The sequence below is a fragment of the Medicago sativa genome, chromosome 1 (genome assembly GCF_051527215.1).
Source record: "Medicago sativa cultivar Bolivia chromosome 1, Bolivia_mono, whole genome shotgun sequence".
Lineage (NCBI taxonomy): Eukaryota > Viridiplantae > Streptophyta > Magnoliopsida > Fabales > Fabaceae > Medicago > Medicago sativa.
The window spans coordinates 10,233,861-10,255,129 of NC_140749.1; the positions used below are offsets into that span (position 1 = coordinate 10,233,861).

At 31.7% G+C, this 21,269-nt stretch overlaps 2 protein-coding genes and 1 non-coding gene across 5 annotated transcripts; 1 reads left to right on the forward strand and 2 right to left on the reverse strand.

The window, feature by feature from the left end:
- Positions 1-3,065: 3,065 nt before the first annotated feature.
- LOC146952514 (homeobox protein knotted-1-like 3) lies at positions 3,066-6,954 on the forward strand. 3 transcript variants are annotated; one of them, XM_085702782.1, is made up of 6 exons: positions 3,066-3,954; positions 4,838-4,958; positions 5,553-5,749; positions 5,841-5,972; positions 6,171-6,307; positions 6,435-6,954. In XM_085702782.1, exons 1-6 carry the CDS (start codon positions 3,244-3,246, stop codon positions 6,442-6,444), a joined length of 1,308 nt encoding a protein of 435 aa, XP_085558908.1. In that variant the 5' UTR covers positions 3,066-3,243; the 3' UTR covers positions 6,445-6,954. The 3 variants fall into 3 exon arrangements, with proteins under 3 accessions (XP_085558908.1, XP_085558917.1, XP_085558902.1); XM_085702791.1 differs by having other exon boundaries at positions 6,841-6,954; XM_085702776.1 differs by lacking the exon at positions 6,435-6,954 and having other exon boundaries at positions 6,171-6,410.
- Positions 6,955-12,550: 5,596 nt separating this feature from the next.
- LOC146952515 (uncharacterized) lies at positions 12,551-13,394 on the reverse strand. The gene has a single exon (XM_085702563.1). The coding sequence runs from the start codon at positions 13,257-13,259 to the stop codon at positions 12,777-12,779; it is 483 nt and encodes a 160-aa protein (XP_085558689.1). The 5' UTR covers positions 13,260-13,394; the 3' UTR covers positions 12,551-12,776.
- A 2,297-nt stretch (positions 13,395-15,691) lies between these two features.
- Positions 15,692-15,772, reverse strand: TRNAL-AAG (transfer RNA leucine (anticodon AAG)). The gene has a single exon. It is a non-coding gene; the product is annotated as a tRNA-Leu (tRNA).
- Positions 15,773-21,269: the final 5,497 nt, after the last annotated feature.

The following is a 21,269-nucleotide window of genomic DNA, read 5'->3' on the forward strand; positions in this document are numbered from 1 at the left end:
CACCGCCCCTAATCACTAATAAGTCTACCACATCGTTTCATTTAGCGCTACAAAATGTCACTGGTGGGATTGCGAGAACAAGTAACAATGACCAATCTCTTGGCTATTCAGACTCACCTTGATGCTGCTTCACCTATCTCTTGGCTTAAAATAAAATAAAATTGTCCCTTTGTTATTTTTTATTTATTTTAAAGGGTCTCCCTTTGATATTAATGTGGACTATTGGGACGCATTGATGAATTATGTGAGAATTTTTTTAGCCATACCAACAGACAACGAATATTGGCTTTATTCAATTTACTTTCCTCTATTTATTATTCATTTACTATACTATATATAAATAAAATAAATTTAAATATTAAAAAAATGTAACAAATGCGATATATATATATATATATATGTCTGGTTTTTTTCCTTTATCATTTAAAAAACGTAACAAACTAGATGAGTATATTTATACTTACTTTTTCATTATCCCAATTATACTCTTAAACAACTTTTTCTATAATAAAGATTGTTGTTGGTGTCATTAAAAATAGAATTTATATTATATATTTTTGTTATATTGTTGGTACGTGTCATTAAAATAGACAATCATGGTTAGTTTGGTTTGTTATAACTTGAAAGCAACAAACATTTATATTTTTAGTAGTCAAAATCAAAATTTCATAAAAAAACACCGTTCATAATTTTCAAATGTTAGTGCAATAAAAAAAGCAAAAAAACAGGCACGAGAGTGCCTGTTAGGCAGGGCCGTTCTTGAGTAACTAGAGGCTCGGTTCTAATGTAAAAATAGGCCCTTAATAAAATAAAAACATAATTTCTTTTTAAAGAGCAATTATCAATTTAAATTAAAAATAAGATCCGTAAAGATAAAAAAAAAAAGTAATTATTGTAACTAACACATAAAAAAACAATATTCTAATCAATATTATAAAAATACAACTTCAAACGAATATCTTTATCAATTTTCTAGGTTGTTATTTTCCTTAATTTGTACAAAGGCAAAAATAAAAGGTTTATAATGTTTTTTTAAAGAATAATTATAATGTTTGTTCTTTCAAATAAAAAATTATGACATTTGTTGTTAATGCTTTAAAATTATATTGTGCTTTCATTTCTAAATATACAATCCAATATGTTAAGGAGAATATGGTTGAATTGAAAAGAAGATTGAGGAGCCTCAAATCCATAATAAATTATGTCCAAGCCAAAAAGGCCTCTCATATTAAAAAAATAATTAAAGAAAAACGGTTTATGGGTTAATTAGAAGAAAAAAGGAAAAAAAAAGATTAATGAACAAAAAGACTTGAGTTGAGAGTTGAGGGTGTTGAACTGAACCCAGGACCTAGTCAATATCACCTCGCAGTGCTACCACTAGGCCACTTTGGTTTTACTAATAAGTTTGTCACGCCATTCGTATATATAAATATTTTACATGCAATATATATAAAATAAAAAATAAAAAATTGGGCCCCTAAATTTTGGAGGTCCGGTTCAGTAGAGCTGCTTGCACCCCCCTGGGTCCGGCCTTGCCGTTAGAGATGACAAAAAAATATGCACCCGTGGATATCCGCGGATAAAATCTGCCACGGACACGGAGCGGACACCTTAATGGATATCCATGATAAAATAAATGGATATTTTAACTACCTAATCATTAATGGATACAGATGCGGATTTAATGGTATCCGCATTCGCGGATATCCATACTCGCTATTAAACCGAGTAAATTACATAAATAACTTAATAACTTTCAACTTCCTAAGCAAAAACCCTTGGTATTGTGAGTGTTACTAGCTATTACGCTCCTTTAAAAGGAAGTGAAAATGGTTGGAATTGTTGACGCAAGAAGCTTTATTTTTGTTAAATATGATGAGTTTTACTTAAGCTTTTGTTAAATCAAAGAACTTTATTTTTATTAAATGTAAAAGATTTTATTTATGTTTTTGTTAAGTCAATGATCTTTGTTGTTATTGTAATATATGAATATTATGTTTTTGTTAAGTCACCTTCCCCCCACTCCGAATCCAATATACTTATTTATTACCCTACCTGATCCTTAACGAGGATGAGAAATTGAATCTCATCCTCGTCTCTGATAGGTTTGGGTATCTTCGTCTCGTCTCCATCATAACAATGAAATGTTCACGGTGATTAAAAGTTTAAAAATAGGGTAATGTTAATCAGTGCCCCGGGGGCACTGGTTAACATGACCCTTAAAAATATCACATAAGAAGGAAAGGGAGGGAAGAAGGAAATGTAGAGGCTAACATGTTGCATATTAATAATTTTTTTATATTTTGAACGAGTTGAGGACGAGTTCAAGGTTGATATATATAAACCTATTACCCACCTCGTATTTGTATTTTAAAATCAAGAAAAACTCGATCTCCGTTATAGTAGAGAAAAGAAAACCCGTCAAATAGGGGTTTTGTTGCTATTTCTCATATCTGGTTGAAAATTGCTGTTCTGGCATTCAAAATGTCCTAGGAACACAAGTAAAAGACCAAAAAACCCAGCAACAGTTAACTGCTACCGATTTTCTAGTTATAACCCAACGGTAGCTAACTCCCACTGAGGGTATTTTAGTAATTTACATGTGTTATTAAGAACTTTTGAATGTCAAAAAAGCAATTGTCTATCCGGTTTGAGGTTTCTTTCTCCACAACCTGCCCTTTTCAATTAATTAAGTAATTAAAGGAATTTTATTTATATTAATTTGATAATTAAGTAATTAAAGGAATTTTATTTATATTAATTTGATAAAATACAACAATGAATATAATATGCTTTCATTTTTGTTACTTATATTAATCCACTTTATACACATCATCACACATACTTTGTTTGGATTTATTTTCCGATCACAACAACGTCCCTTCTTCCCTCCCTTTCCTTCTTTCTACTCCACATTCTACCCTCCCCTTCTTCTTCATCTTCCATTGTCTTGTCATATTTTCTCTCTCTCTCTCTCCAAAAAAAAAAAAAAAACACACCCCAATATTTTATCTTCATTTCCTAGTCCCACAATAAATAAAAAAACATCACAAACTACTTCACCCAACCAAACCAACAACACAAAACATCACAAACACACACTTTCTCTCATTTGTAACTTCACTTCTTCATAATCTCAAAACACCCTTCAAGTTCAATACCATGGTATAAACCTATAATAGCTACCTAGTACCTTGTTTTCTAACACACACAAACATACACACACTTCTTTTGTTAAGTTTTATGGCTTACCAAAACCAACATCTTTCACAAGAGTTGCCAATCCAACATTTCACAGACCAAACCAACAACAATAACAACAACTCATTTCGTTCCATATTACCAGACTCACCCGACCCTAACTCCAAACCTGATTCCGACCCTAATAACCAACTCCAAACCACACCTAACTGGCTCAACAACGCTATCCTTCGTACCCACTACACCGACAACAACAACAACAATAACAACGACGTTACCAACAACGTTAACAGCGACACTGACGGTAACGGAGCTTCTAATTTTCTAAACCTTCAACAAACTTCCGACACCGTGCAAACCACCGGTCAATGGCTTGCACGGTCGATTCTCCACCGTCAACACGGTGAAGTAATCGACAACGTTACCATGGCCGGAGAAGTAGAACACGAGTTAAGTAATATGAAGGATAACATCGACGGTGACGGACTTGGTGGAAAGAGTGGGGTGGCGGTGGTTGGAGACGGAGGAGGAGCTGGACTGGTGAACTGGCAGATGGGGAGGTGGAAGGCGGAGATAATGGCACATCCGTTGTATGAACAGTTGTTGTCGGCACATGTGGCGTGTTTGAGGATAGCAACGCCGGTGGATCAGTTACCGAGGATTGATGCACAGTTAGCACAGTCTCAGAATGTGGTGGCCAAATACTCTGCCTTTGGTGGTGGAGTAGATGACAAAGAACTTGACCATTTCATGGTATATTCTTTTTCAGCCTCAAATTTCTTTGCCATTTATCTCATTGTTCTTTTTCATATAATTAGCTTAAAATTCCACAAATTTTTGTTACAAGAAAAAAATAACAATTTTTCTGTTTGTGGTTTTAGTCCTTTTGGATTAATTACTAATTTTAATTAATTAATTTTTTTGATAGAATACTTATTATTACAGTTGTTTTTGGATTTTTATGGAATCATGTGATAAATATGGAATTGGTTTGTATTTTATGTTGGAGTTGAACAGAATTAAAATTTGGTAGTTTTGTGGTATGGAATTGTTAGACTTTTTCACTATACTATATAATGCAAAATGAAAATGCAATTTTGAATTGGCTGGTTTTGGGACATTTGTGATTTCAATGTATTTTTGGATGATTGCTCAAGTGGGAATGGATACTTGATGTGCAGGGTTTGAATTTATGAGAAATCATGGGGGTGGGAGGGTATGCAGTGTTTCAGTTCAATTTATTACTATTTATTTACATTTGATAAAAAAATATTTATTTATTTTACAATGAGATTTTTTTTGTACAGAGGGGAAAATAGCACACACACCCTTTCCAGTTTTTGAATAAACACACTCAGTCTTATTTGTCTGAGAAATTGCACATACCTTCTCTTAGTTCTGTTTTAAATGACACAATCTCATGTTTGTTGAAAGTTCTAGATTTTATTTTCAAATAAGGAGCGGTGTACTTTTGATTTAGAATGGTAAAGTATGAAATTATAGTTGTTGATTAAGAATCCAGTGACTAAAATGTAATTAACTTTGTCTTAGTAATTTTGTGAAGAAACTTCAATCATCGGTGAACTATTAAATATGATTCAGCTGCAATCTTGACATTTCCTTCTTGATGTTGCAGTCACACTATGTTTTATTGCTGTGTTCCTTCAAAGAACAATTGCAACAACATGTCCGTGTCCATGCAATGGAAGCTGTAATGGCTTGTTGGGAGATAGAGCAATCCTTACAAAGCCTAACAGGTACAAAAAAATGTCTTCTTTTACTAACTGCTATATGTTAGAATTAAAATAAAGCTTTGTTGCATATGATGGAATGAAAATAACTTGGTCCACATTTTCTGTAATCACTTTTTGCCTATATTATGTTCCCTTGATTATGTTGCTGCTTTTAGTAATTCTGTCTGTTTTGGTCTCTTGTAAGACTATACAAGGCCACATGCATTGCAACTTTGCAACAAATAGAATGATGACAATTTTTTGTGTTTGAAGAAAGTATTAAAGGATTCACAGTGCTTTAGCTTGTTGTTTATATGTTTATCATGTTTTTTGATCCCCAACTGTTCAATTAGCTAACATCGTGTGCGCATATCAAAGTGCAAAAGTAAAACATCTTCCAAGAATACAAGCAGGGGCAGGATTAGACTAGACAAGGCTTTGTGAGGTCTAAGCGTGACCTACTTTGAAAATCTTAGGCCTGAAGCTGGCCTATTATCTCTTATAGGCCCATTTTTTAGGTTTGATTGGACCTTTTTAAAGGTCCGATGAAGGCTGAAGTATATTTCAAAGCCTATTTGACAAGTAAAAATGATAATTTTCTCATCGCTGCATGAACAGGAGTTTCACCTGGAGAAGGTACAGGGGCAACAATGTCTGACGATGAAGATGAACAGGTAGATAGTGACGCAAATCTGTTCGATGGTAGTTTTGATGGCGGTGCGGATAACATGGGATTTGGCCCTCTTATACCTACAGAGAATGAAAGGTCCCTAATGGAGCGCGTACGACAAGAGCTTAAGCATGAATTGAAACATGTAAGGGATATTAGTGATTTTTCATCTACCCTTCTTTTTAACAAATATTCCCACATGATTCATCTCCTTTTATTTTTATCATACGTTATAGGGTTACAAGGAGAAAATTGTGGACATAAGAGAGGAAATTTTACGCAAGAGACGGGCTGGGAAACTTCCTGGTGACACAACTTCTGTCCTTAAGGCTTGGTGGCAATCACATTCCAAGTGGCCATATCCAACAGTACGTTTAACTTTATATCAAATTCAATTATAGAAATAGCTTGTATATACTTTATATGATAAAATCTAATCGAACAAGAGCTTAATTTAGTTATTTATCCCAATGCACATTAGTCCATGTGTTAGCATCACAGAAAGATTACTACACGATTCCGTTATCTATATTTTTGCTTAACTTGATGAATTATGTGCTTTTCAGGAGGAAGATAAAGCAAGGTTGGTGCAGGAAACTGGTTTGCAACTAAAGCAAATTAATAACTGGTTTATCAATCAAAGGAAGAGGAATTGGCACAGCAATCCTTCAACTTCTACTGTCTTGAAGAGCAAACGCAAAAGGTCTCAAAACTAGTATTTTTAAATTTAGGGATAATTGCACCAAACTCCCCTAAGATTAGTGGTTATTACACTGACGCCCTTCTTGTTAAGGATATCAAATTTACCTCTCTTGCTTTCTTATTTTTAGGGAGACTTAATGAAGGTTATATAGTAAAGGGGTGTGTACAATCTATATAGCACCAACACTACAGATTGAAGGCGTGTCTATTATCTAACATGTGTCGGTATTTGACATAGACGCATATAGTCACATTCAATCACTTTTATTTTCGTAAATTATTTACCAGTGTCTACGTATCGGATCAATATCGTGTCTGTGTCAATGCTTCATGGTGTGCAATACTTTAAACAAAGAAGCCTGTTGAGAGGTAAAGAGCAGCATTCAAAGTAAAGGATATTGATGTAATTTTAGTAAAAAAAGGGATGTCAGTGTAATAAACATTCATCTTAAGAGGTCTAGTGTTATTTGTCTTTTTGGTTTTGTATACTTGCAAAAGCTTTAAACCAATATTAATCTGAAGCAAGTACAGCAGGTGATAAAAATGTTGATGTTTACATGTAAATATAATCATAAGGAAAAATGTACAGCTAATATATAACTGTACACCCATACCCCCTCAATATTATACAAACATAAATTTCACAAACATTAAAATGTGTACAAAAATCATAATTACATAGATTTACCCAATTTGTTTTAGCATATAGTAAGTTCCTAATTATGTAGCATTATACTAAAGCAGGCCTTCAGGGATTAGTTTTGACACTTGCTTCTTTAAATTGGTATTTGGAATGTATGTAAAGGTGACCAATTTGTTGTACAAATGGTTTATGCTTTTACTTTTAACAAATTAATTTATGTAAAAAACTTCTTTTTTTGCTGGCTCTTGGATATAATAAGGAGATAAATCTTAGAGTGATGGTTGTTATGATTTGACTTAGAGTTAAATGGATTTATTATGTGATTAGACCCCAAATGGACATGAAAAGAAGCTGATTTTTTCTTTGTTCCACAAGCTGATTTTTTTTTTATAATGAGCCAAATTAGTGATATCTGTCTTTTGTGATATTTGTCTGATATAGAAAATTTGAGGAGTGAAGTTAATGAATACTACAAATATAATATACATATTTGTGCTCAAAATCACAACTACCATGAAACACAATAATTGGATTTGGAACGTGTTTGTGAACTCTTTTTTCAAAATGAAACTACGTGTCTGATTATTGCTTGGAAAGAAATGATGGCTAGCATTGAAATAATGTACATGAAAATACATGAAAATTTGTATAAAGTACATGAAAATTTTTGTTAATTATGCAGTTCTTTTTGGCTGCATGCGACATCCCTCTTTTTTTGTGTGAGGAGGAAATACATACACGTAAGGGTGGTTGCGGTTTAATTTGAATTTGAATTGGTTTTGAGAGAAAATTTTGTATAATTTGAATTAAGTATTAAAATAGCATTCATAATAGCTTTGAACAATTTGAGGGGGCGGTGCAATGTGTGAGAAAATGATATTTTCAGTATGAAAGAAAATATGATGTGACATTTTCAATACTTAGCCCTTAAACTAAACTAAAATATCCTAATTTTTTTTTACAAATGTTTAAAACAAATCCAATAAAAGATTACAATTCTTAAATTTGGAGTTCATCTAGAGCCAAAGGGTTTCATAGATATATAAGCGTAAACAAAATGTTTTATAGGTCTTTCACATTGTTTAATAAGCTATTTTTCAGAAGCTATTTCAAGTAGCGTTTGAGCTTATAGCTTATAGCTTATTGTTTTTTCTTCCATTTCTACCCTTATTATTTTAGTCAAAACCCACTTTTACCCTTTTATTATTTATTTCATTGCCTTCGTGTAACAGTCCTGTTGCGCAAATCTTTTTTCATAAGAGTACATATACATTCCATTTTTTTTTTATCACGACAACTTTTAATAAGTTTTTCATTCCAGTATTTTTTTTTTCAAGAGATATTATTCATTATAAGTATCTATAATTTTTTTTACAAGAGTTGTAAGTATCTATTATTGTTAATAAAACATTTAATAATAATTATTCTAAACAAATGCATATAATAATATATTCTTCTTCCTTCAAATAAAAATAATAATATCTTCCGATAACGGCCTATTGTTACGTTTGATTGTTTTATAAAGTACAGACACCTAATTAAAATAAATATAAAATAAATTTTTAGCCAATAAAATATTAATTTAATAAATATAAATTACTTTTAAAAATTAATTAATTACTAATACTTAAATATTAATGAATGTATATTTTATTATGAATTATAGACGACCTTTTATGTCATTTTACATTTATCACCTAGTTGAACCGCTAGTTTTACCAAACACTTCAATTAGCTTATCAGCTATCAGTCATCAACTATCAGCTACAAGCTATCAGCTAAAAGCTATCCGTCATCAGTCATCAGCTATAAGCTATCAGCTAGCTTATCAGCCATCCACTATTTTTACCAAACAGAGCCTAAAAGTCTATTGAAATTATTGAATCATAACTTCCAATAAACTTATTTTACAGATTGAATAATTTGAAGGACCTACAGAGCAATCACATAAGCATAATAAAAAGGCTTAATAGCAGTTTTCGTCTCTTAACTTTCACGAAGTTGCGATTTTGGTCCCCTAAGAAAAAAACTATAAAACCACCCCCTAAGTTTTGCAACTGTAGCAGTTTTGACCCTCCCAAGGCCAATTTTAAATAAAAAAATAACACGTGGCACCTCAAATTGGCCTTGGGGGCCAAAACGGCCACAGGTGCAAAACTTAGGGACAGTTTTGTAGTTTTTTTTTTAGGGGGCCAAAATCGCAACTTTGGAAAAGTTAAGGGGCTAAAACTGCTATTAAGCCTAATAAAAAATTACACAACTATAATAATTTTGCTTCAAAAAATTACTGTTAGCAATAAAACAAGAGAGAGTGTTAGGTACCACACATTGAAAATAGATCCATATAAAATGGTGAGACTCGCATAGTTTTCATCCAATAGGAGATTGAATGTCGGAGAAAGTGTTGGAAAGAGAATGTTTCTAGCATTTCTCTTACAACAATAGTCTTGAAATTATTTTGAAGTATGAAAATATGTTGAATTGACCCAAGTTTATGATAACTTGTGTTTCTTTTGGATAACTTAGAACTACTTTGTTTCTTTGTTAACTTGTGCCCTTTTAGCGTAAAAAAAAATAAAATTGTGTCCTTTGTTAACTTGTGTCTCACTCTTCCTATTTTCCAATGGACATGGTGGTGCAAATCGAGCAGAGGAATTTCCACCACCATCATCAAAATTTAGTTGATAGTTTTCTACGTCATACTGAAATTGATTTCCAACTTTTTTGTTGGAGACAAATGATGCCTTCAAACCCTCCTTAATTTTGGAGAAGAGCTCCTTTCCCTTCTTATTTGATTTATTTCCTTGCTTTGTTTCTTCCTTTGATTTTGGCAAACTTTCAGCCGTGACAAACTTACTAGATTTTCCTTCCATCAATATTTCACAATCGTTAAAATATATTGATAGAAACATGAAGGTAGATTAATCGTATAAGGTGTATAAGTTTGGCAATAGTCAAGTTGTATGTATTTATACTTGTCTAAGATTATCAATCATTTAAGACATCATGCATATAATAATCATTGTCAATAAATTACACATCATGCTTATTTGATATCATAATTAGCCTCAATCTAAGAGATATTTAATAATCACGCATATAATAATCACGCTTATTGTTCCTCATGCATACTCCAAATTCCCCATGTGGTATCCATCCATATGATAAACTTCATTTTAGCACTCTTTTTATGCCAAACCTTTCTAACTCTTGGACAGGAAAAAACCACACATCAGCATTTTTTTTTTTTTTTTTATCTTCATCAAGCAACTTCATGTCCCTCCACCATTATACTAGCTTCATTTAATAAATAATGTATCTAGTCTATATTAAAAACTAGATACATCATTTGAATTGAATAAAGAGTCATGCCAACCGGTGCCCCCGGAGCATTGATTAAGGATGCCAAAAAAGGAAATTATTATAATAAAAGGAAACATTTTTGATTTTTTAGTATTAACTACACAACTTTCAATACAATAACTACTAGTATATAATTTTCTTTTTTAGCATCCTTAACCAGTTCTCCGAAGCCACTGGTTAACATTTCCCTTAAATAAAATTAAAAAGTAAACTTTCTCTTGAGACCGGAGGGAGTATTGAATATTTTTTCATACTTCTGTTTAACTCCCAATATAATTCCAAGAAACCCTCAAATCCAATAGGTTAAACATTTCAAGGCTGTTGTCCAAGATAGCATTAAGCATCCAGAAGTGGGAAACTTTATGTTACGAGCGTGGGTAGAGGATTAAATTTTTTATTTTAATTGGCTAAACTGCACTTTTCACCCATTAAGTTTTGAAATGTTGGGATTTTAGTCCCCTATTAAAAAATGGCAATTTTAGCCCCTTTTGTCTCAAAATTGCCCAGAAGATGCCACGTGTCCCAAAAAAGGGCCATAATCGCAACTTTTTGTAAAGATGAGGGGTCAAAAGAACATATTTCCCTTATGTTAGAGGGTTAAAAGAGCATATTTCCCTAAACATGGGGGGTCACTTTTGCCTTTTTTTTAACAGGGGGTCAAAATCGCAACATTTTGAAACTTATGGGGCGAAAAGTGCAGTTTAGCCATTTTAATTTGATTTTTATTTTTTATGAGGAGTATGAAATTTGATTACAAAGCATGTGATCAATTTTCAATGGAAGTGTTTCACACAATACTAGCTGCTCATTATTTACTTAAATATGCTCTTCATAATTCAGATTGCATATAGATTGAAAAAATCCTGCTTTGTATTTCTAGAGTCTTGACATTTGATTTATTGCTATACCTTTATTAATGAAATTGTCTTTGACGACAAAAAATAAAATAAATTTCAACGGAAGTGTTTCCCATAACACAAGCATTTTTGTTTGATAAAATACAATACAACCTTAAAAATGATTAATTGCATATTTAGCGAGTTTGGTAAATGATGTCTGGTTAAATATGGGGAAATGCTAACAAGTGTCCCAAGTCTCTTTGGGGCACTTGTTAAGGAATAAAAGGAAATATTATCTTGAAGTAAAAACTTAATTTTTTTGGGATTGGCGAAATTATCTTTTATCTTGCTTATAAGAACATTTTTAATGGGTGCCCCCAAGTGCCCTCACTCACACTTTATGGGAAACTTTTCAGAAGGTCACCCATCTCAAAATTGCTCAAAGTCAAACACACTTAACTATTAAGTTCTTATGAAACGGACTATCAAAAAGAAGATACATTTTGTTGATATATGTAGTACTAAACAATTTTTATAAGTCTTCCTCTAACCATATAGTCTCATACCTGCACAACCCCAGAATTCCTCTCATTTTGATGTGGATTCAATTCACCTAGAAGCTGACAGGAGTCGCTTATTATCATGCCTTATGCATCGGCGATCACTCCCCATCCTCGTCAGCCTCAAACTTTACACACATAATTCCATTCCGAAAGTTAAAATGTGTCAGTATCTTAATGCCCATTTTTGATGAACTTGATGTGGTAAAATGGATAGTATAGAAATTGTTGAAGTATCTTAAGATATGATTGGATAGAACTTAATCAATTCATATTTACATTTAAGAAAACATTGATTAATAAAATAAATAAATAAAGCATGTAACTTAAGAATTACATATTGTTTTACTATAGAAATTTCCCTTCAAAAACCATATTGTTTTACTATAGAAATAAAATGTGTATGGTTGCATAAATACAGTGTGACATTGTGGGACCACTTGCTAGCGTAGTCTATAAATCCCAATGAATTCCTTAAAAAAATAACCATTAGAGATGTTCTAAAGTATATGAGTTTTAATCTTTGTAATGAGTTTGAAGTATATCTTGTACACAATTAATAAATTTTGCTTATCCGAGCCTAAAATTAGTCTCGGATACTTTGAAGGATTAGTCTTCAAGTTGGATGCATAAATACTTCAAGTTGTGTTTCCTTCTCCTACTGTTTTCTATTATGAAAAGGAGGAAATGGAGTTAAAATCCATTTTATATTTTTAAAAATGGCGGTTTGATTATACTTTTCTTTTAGCGATATTGATTCTACTTTTTATTCCTAACTATCATGATTACATTATAATCACCAAACAGTAAATTAAACAATCATCAAATCGTTTGAAAAGTTTACCAAACATCAATATAAAATTTTCATAGAAGAAGATACATTTATGGAGATGGAGATAATGAAGCCAACACAACATTGCAGTTTGCAAGTATTTGAATTGAAAACCCCTATCAAACATATAGAAGCTACCTTGTATACAATAGAAGACATATGCCATAGATTTTTCTCCATTTAATATTCTTGGCATCAAATTGAATGAGAATACATTATCTCTATGGTGTTGTTCAACTATACCCAACAATCTCCTTTGGAAGCTCACCCGAGTAATTGATCGTTTGGGGAGAACGCGGAGGCGACCTAGGCAACCGAGAGCTAAAATTCATAATTGGAATATCTTCTTGGGCAGTTTCATTTTCGAAATTGAGCGCATAACTAGAAGGGTCATAGCTAAAATCAGCGGATTGTGATTGACGATGATGGTGATGTTTGCTGCGACCCACGCGTGACCTTTGGCTTTTTCCCCTAACACGAGAAAAGTCGCTTCCATTACTGGTAGGCGATTTCCTAAACCACGAGGATGGTGAACTTGAAGAGCCTGCCGGAGAAATTGGTGTTTTTGGTATGTGTAACTTGTTGTAGAATCCTTCTCCTCCTAATGGCGAATCATCGCCATGATGATTATGATGATGAAGATTTCCGGTGAAGCAACATATCGAATTTTTCAACTTCTCCTTTATAGATGATTGTCTAGGAATAACATCGTCCATTACTAACGTGCAAACAAACACTAGAATTTGGTTAACAATAAATTAATGAAACTCTTATGTTGTGATGAGGTTGAAGGAGTGTGGATTTTATAATAAGATGAGGGCTTAAGGAGGAAATGAAATTTGAAGGAGAAAAAGGAGTTGAGGATGTTAATGTGTTATTAAGTTGGGAAAAATCCGAAGAAACCGTGGGATGAACGTGTTTGCGAATTTTGTGTTAAAACCACGTTGTGTTGTTTATGTTTAGGTAAAATTTGTGTGCTGACAACCTTAATTATACATGTGACAATTATGGTTTTGTTTTGAATTTTTCTTATATTTGGCTAAATTGTAGCTAAGGTGGGTGAGTAATAATATCCACCGTACAAATACAATATTCTTTTGTTGTTACAATACAAATGCAATTCCAGAATTCTGCTGTGACAAAAAGAAAATGGTGTCAATTAGTTTATTAAACTACTTTACAAGGAGTGAGATTCATGTGCTCCTGAATGATTTGCCTAATTGACAGCAATATATATTAGCATATAGTTTTTTCTTTTTTTAGGGTTCACTAGAAGAACAATCTACTTGTTAGAAATTATCATTTGTTACGTTTTTTTGTTATTGGTCTAATGCAATATTTGCTTTTTATAAAAAAAATATATAAAATATTGAATATCAATTTTAATTTTTATAGAATTTGTAACAAACAGTCTATAAATTGTCAATTTTAGTTTAAGAAGTGCTTGATGAGTAATGAGTCAAACTTTTTTTAGATTGAGTCATGTGTGATTTTAGTTTCTGGAAATTGCTTTAGCAGCCTTCCGATTCAGAATTGCCTAATCTATCAAAACATTTATTTCAAGAGCTTTGCTATATACAGCGAAAGCAATTTCACGAAATCCTAGCGAATGCACTCTCACCGTTGGATGTTTATATGGCACAATACATGAGTGGTTGGTACAATAAATGAGTGGGTGAATAAAAATTAGGAAAGACTTCAATACATGTCGCTATGTAATCGTGAAGAAAGTTTTCGCTATACATAGCTTTTTCCTTATTTCAATAGGGTTATTTTTGCTTACAAAATTTATAGGAAGTATCTTTCAATAGATGTTTAAATTAAATTTTAAGCAATGCAGTGGTCTATGAAGCAAATCTCTTAATTTCCAAGCCTTTTTTTTTGGTCACCACGTTGGGCAAGGAAGGAATATATATTTTTTTCCTAACATGTTATCCATCTAATCCCACTAAGCCATATCCATGTCTTTTCATGTTTTGAGTGACAAACCGTGGGGTTTGATTATATCCTCTAAATAGTTTTTTTTTTTTTTTTTACAAGACTCTAACTAGTGTAATTTATATGTGTAGCATGTGTTAGTGTTAGTGTGTTCATTCAAGACAAAATTTCTTATAATAAATTCCTTGAATAATGGTGTTTTATTAATACTATTGTGTAGTTTTTCTTACAAAAACAAAACTAGACAGATTCATTAATAATCAAACACGTAATAAGCATGGAAACATCATTGGAATCTTAGTAGCAGGCAATATACGTAGTCACCTACCTATGCAAAAGTGTGAGTTTCTACACGAGTTTTCCTTCTTAAAAATTATACCAAAAAGTTGTAAAAATAAGAAGATAAGTTACTCCTAAAATTTGCTCAAAAAAAAAAGTTACTCCTAAAATTTAAAATAGTCGGTTCATATTTTTTTTTTCACAAACAAAAATGAAATATATTAACAACAACGATGCGATTCCCCACACAAGGTGTGCTAAGGAGAAGCACCACTCAAAGTTTACAACAGCAAGGTGTCAAGTGAGGTGAGGCACCACCAAAACAGATAAAATAAATTACAAGCGAACACCCAAACAAGGGAGCGGGTGTTGCCACCAATCATAATAACAAAAATATTAAAGGACGGCCATTTAACTTTTAGTCGGTTCATATTCTGATTGGTCCTCCTAGTTAATTTTTTTTTTTAAGTATAGTTAAATTATTTTGTTATCCATGGGGTTCTTTGTATCCATTTTGAGGCTTAGGACTTCTACTTCAGCCTGTTGGAGTGTGAATATGATGTATTTGATTCTATATTTTTTGTATAAACATAAAAAGGGCTAAATATATTTTTTAAGTACCTATAAAATTATCAAGTTTTCCTTCAAAAAAAAATTATCAAGTTTTGTTACCAGAAAAATTTCTCTTTTTAGACCCTGGAAAATTATCATTTAAAAAGTTTTCGTTACTGTGTAGGCATGCTGAAATTATCAAGTTTTTGAGTGATTTTTGCAGTCATGTTTAACAAAAATTAAAAAGATCTTCCAACAAAATTTATAATTCTTTAACTTGAATGAACTTTGCGTATATGGGTTTCGTAATATTGTATTAATCTTTTAATAAAAAAATACATTATTATATTATTAAGATGAAAAAGAAAAAAAAAAATTTTGTTGAGAGTGGGATTTGAACCCACGCCCTTTCGGACCAGAACCTTAATCTGGCGCCTTAGACCAACTCGGCCATCTCAACTATGTTGCAAATTATTGATATAACAATATAATTATCTAAAATACATTTTTAAAAAGAAAGTTTTGTGTAAAATAATGTGTTTAATGTAATTTCCTCATCTATATATATTTTTTCTTAAAAAATCATCTATATTTACTTTTTTTGTTTGTGAAAGAATCTACATTTACTTGTATTTTCGTGTCTTATACGTTTTTTTTTTTAGATAGATGAAATGATAAAGTCATTATAAATAAACTCACATACATAAGTGGAGGTGTCGAGGTTCAAACCCCGATAAAGACATCCTACCTAACAATAACAATTTCTGCATTTTATCAGTTGAGTTAAAATTTGTAGACTCCCGCGTCCTTTATCTATAGATATTCTATACTTTTAGGGGATATATAGATATTGATTGAAGGAAAAAAATTGATGGGTTATTTCTATTAAAATACTCATAACAAATATAATATTAGAGTGTTATACTTATTTCAAGTAAAAGGATCAATATATTTTTATCATAATACTGAAGTATAATTAATATATATTTGTTTTTGATAAATCATAGTATATTTATATGAATTTTTCTTTTCATTCTTAGAGTTTTCTCCTCTTAATTCTTGGTTCCTACCAACGAGGGTTGAGTTTAACACGAGGAGTTACACTGACAAATTTAAAAAATTAATGTCCAAATCTTAGTTGAAAAATGTATTCATATTTAGTGTTTGACATATTTCAAATAGGATTACCAAAAACAATTCTTGATTTCAAAGAATAATATCTTTTGAATTAAACTTCACAGTTTTTACAAACACATAAAAAAAATTTACAAACACATAAATGCGAGAAAAGAGTCCCTAGATTGCACTCAATTATATTCATCAACCTTCTCGGAAGTGCCAATATTTTTTGTAAAAAGACACGTAGTTCCAATTTTCTTCATTTTTTAGGGTTTGAATAAAAAAAAGTCCGACCCAAGGAGAAAGTCTTGCATAGGCACATACCCAAATCAATATTATTTGGGCACACTCACATGAAATCAACAAAATTAAACAAAAATAATTTAGTCACATCAATTGATATCATTTAATTTTTTTTTTATTTTGTTGAATTTATGTGAGTGTGCCCAAATAATATTGATTTGGGTATGTGTCAATGAAATACTTTCTCCCGACCCAAGTCTCAAGCTAGTGAGGTTGTATAGGCTTAGGGCCTTTGTGGAGCTAGAGAAAACTCATAAAAGAACGAGGTTGCACACTTTGAAGATGAACCCGGCTAAATGTGTATTTGGATTTTTTTTTTTTGGAACTTCCTGGGTTTTCTGGTACATAATAAAGGAATTGAGGTGGACAAGAACAATGCACAAAGAAGGAGTTACAGAGTCTCTTCGGGGAAAACAAGTTTCCTAAGAAGATTCATATCTAATTTGATTGGCAAAATGAAGTCATTTTCACCATTGCTAAGACTAAAGGACTTAGAGGGAATAATACCTTTAAGCAAATCAAGTAGGCCTTTGTGAATCCACTAGTACTCGTGCCACTAGTACCACGTAAACCACTCAAGTTGTACATTATCGCAAAAGATGAGTCAATCGGGTTCTTGCAGCACAAGATGTCGATGATGGAACGGAAAGAGAAGTGTATTACCTTAGCCGAATCTTGAATGATGCTTAGACTAGATATACACCCACTAAGAAATTATTTGTAGAATTTTGCTCTTCACCCAGCACATTTCGCTCGTACCCTGCAGCCATGCCCAAAATGTCCATGCGTGAGTTAAGTAACGCAGCGTGAGTTAACTCACGCAAGTTCAATTCTTGACAGCAGCTATCATGCTTAGTGAGAGGAAAGGGTCGAAGCCAAAATGAACAAAAAATTACCTCCAGCAGCAGCGTTGGAGATTAAATTTTGGCAATTGTTGATTAAAATCACCCTTTTTATTGCAATTTTACAAAGTTAATTAACGAATTGAATTAAATGAAAGGGGTGTAGAAAGAAGATAAAAATGAAAGGTGTGAATTGAATTAAATTTTTGGAGGTTGAATTGAATTGATCTACGAAGGTTAAATTGAATTGATTGGCGAAGAAATCAAGAATTGAACTAGCTGAGGAATGGGAGTTGCTGATAGCATGCATGATAGCTGCACTCAAGAATTGAACCAGCGTGAGTTAACTCATGCAACAATTAACACTTGCGTGACTTAAGTCACGCAGCGTTAGTTAAGTAACGCACAGATTATCACTTGCGTTACTTAACTAACACAAGGGTATTTTCGGCATGACTGCATGGTGCGAGTGAAAAGTGCAGGGCGGCGTTACTTAACTAACGCAAGGGTATTTTCGGCATGACTGCAGGGTGCGAGTGAAAAGTGCAGGGCGGAGAGCAAAATTCTTATTTGTATCACTGCTTTATGCTTGCAACAAACTTAAGTATTATTTGAGTTGTGAATCATGTAGTTGTTAAGTATTTTTCTATACAATTGCAATATAGTATTATTCAGTTATATTTGTGCCTAATGTCTTTTATATATTGACAAATGTATGAACTGATCCCAAATATCAATTGATTATTATCCCTAACTGTTGAATTTGACCTAATATAATTGTTCAACATAACAGATCACTTTAGAGATATTGAATTGTTAGGTTGTGAATTTAGAAATTAACGGTTATAAAACCTTCAATGACTACAAACTCACCTAAGAGATTATGGAGTTGTAATCGGAGAAGAGAGTTCTGAATCAAGAGATTAATCTGAATCATTTTGTTAATTTATTGTAATATTAGGCGCTTAATTGTAAAAATTAGACGCAATTATCAAGCAGCAAGAGACAAAGGATTCGAAAGACCTGATCACTTTAGTCTCTGATATTTTCCTAAGCAATTTATTTTTATTTTTATTTTTAATTAAACTCAAATATTTTTTTTACAGTAATTAAACTCAAATATATGTTCTGCATTATCCCATTTGTTAAATCATTATTATAATTAAATTTCCGAGTTGAGATTGAAACAATCACTGTGGAGACAAACTTATAAATTTTATTACTTCGATGTATTTTTAGCACACTTGCTAAAAGTCTATCATCATTAACCCATAAGTACGGGAGGGCATCGTTCAGTTCATAATAAAAATTGAACCGAACTGTTTGTTAAAATTAAAATAATTGAACCAAACCTAATTATTTGTATTTCTAATTGAACCGAATTGTTATAATGGTTCGGTTTTATGGTTCAGAACCGAACCATAACTAATTTTATGAAAAATCAAAATTTATTATTCCGAACCGAATAATTTTTTCAACTAAATTGTTATTATTAGTACCATTGAAAAAATAAAAAACAAAATGAAATCGAATTTTAGAACTTTTTACAACTTAACCGAACTGTTTCGAACCAAACTGATAAATCATGAACTGAACCAAACCGAACTGTTTCAATTCAGTTTCAAAACTGTTGGTAATAGTTCAGTTTTTTTGATTTGGTTCGGTTTAGTTTTTTGGTTTTTTTACCAATCCCTACCCGTAAGAGATAGTTTGGAAATTCAAATGCCAACTAGATCATAAGTTCTCTAGCAATAAAGTCAAATACAAGGTGATGATCATGGAACTTAAGATATAGGTAATCACGATCTGATGGTCTATGAATAATATCATATTCAAGTCATAAGGGACTCTCGGTTGGTGATTAAACAAATTATCGGGGAATAGAAATGCTTGAATGTTTGTCAATGCAATTGTTTAACATGTGCATCCCGACAATCCTTGGGGTACAAGGAAACACCTCGAGCTTACACATAAGAAAGACTTTTGTTGTTCCACTTCAATTTTTGCAAAAAAAACACACATAGGAATTACATATTTAACTTCAACGGTAGCTAATTACCGTTCAGAACAAACAAAATGAATAAAGTCAACGGTAGTTAGCTACCGTTGAAGGAGCTTACACATAAGAAAGACTTTTGTTGTTCCACTTCAATTTTTGCAAAAAAAACACACATAGGAATTACACATTTAACTTCAACGGTAGCTAATTGCCGTTTAGGAACAACCAAAATGAATAAAGTCAACGGTAGTTAGCTACCGTTGAAGTTAAATGTATAATTTTCATATGTTTTCAAACAAAAACTGAAGTGGAAATAACAGTTTTCCACAAGAAATACCACGTGGAAGGGCCAAGGTTGTCTAAATACTTATTGAGACCTTGGACAAAGCAGAATCTTTGATGTACATTTTAATTTTAATTAGTAGGGACAAAGCAGAATCTTTGATGTACATTTTAATTTTAATTAGTAGCTCAAATCATTTTTTAGAGGTAGTAGATCAAATCATATTGCTCGTTTTTCTGTTATAGTCTATTTAAATTCAAAATATACGTAAAACTTACTAGGATAAACACTCATTTTGACTTTTAAACATTACAAGAATTTAGGTGCTAGCGTAAACAAATTGATATACTAGTAGTATAATTAAATTTTAAGGCCTTTAATTTTAACGTTTTAAGATATGGGGCCTAAGGTAATGGTTTTCTTCGCCAATGACTCTGGGAAGGGTGTATATAAGTGGTCGAATTTTGGATTAAAGAGTTCGTTGATCACTTAACTTGGAATGTAGATTCATTATGAGTTGCTAAACAAAATTAACTTGGACTTGATTAGTATCAACAAGCTATATGGTAATAGAAAGGACACTCTAGATGAATGCCAAATAATAACTTTAACCGAAAATGACAGTTCCAAGAAAAAAATGGCCAAAGCCTACGATAAACAAGTCAAGCTTAAACAAAATTTTGAAGGTAATTGAAAAAGAGCAAGTCTTGCATAAGCACAAACCCAAATAAAATTTAGGGTTAAATATGTTTTTGGTCCTTATAAATATACCAACTTTTCGTTTTAGTCCCTCTAAAATTTTCCTTCAACTTTTAGTCCCTATAAAATTTTCAATCACTACTTTTGGTCCCTATTTTTAAGTTAATTTTTGTATTTTTTTAATGAAATTGTGCAGAAATGTGTAAAATATTGTAAAAAAAAAATAGAATTTTTTAACAAAACATAAATTAATTATGAATTTTTAACCGTCAAACATATAAAAATTCATATTAAATTCATGTTTTGTTAAAAAATTCTAATTTTTTTTGGGAGAGATTCTTATAATATTATGAATTTTTCTGCAAAATTTTATTCCAAAATATGTAATCTATATATGAATTTACTTTAAAAGAGGGACCAAAAGTGAAGATGGAAAATTTTTAAGGGACTAAAAGTTGAAGGAAAATTTTAGAGGGATTAAAACGAAAAGTTGGTATATTTATAGGGACCAAAAACATATTTAACCCTAAAATTTACTTAGACAGACACTCATGATTGATAAATTTTAAAAGAGAAATGATATTAAGTGATGTGACTAAATTATTTCTCTCTTAAATTTTATCATTCATGTGAATGTGTCTAAATACTTTTGATTTGAGGTTGTGCCCAACCAAGTATTTCTCATTGAAAAACTATTGGGTTAAATATGTTT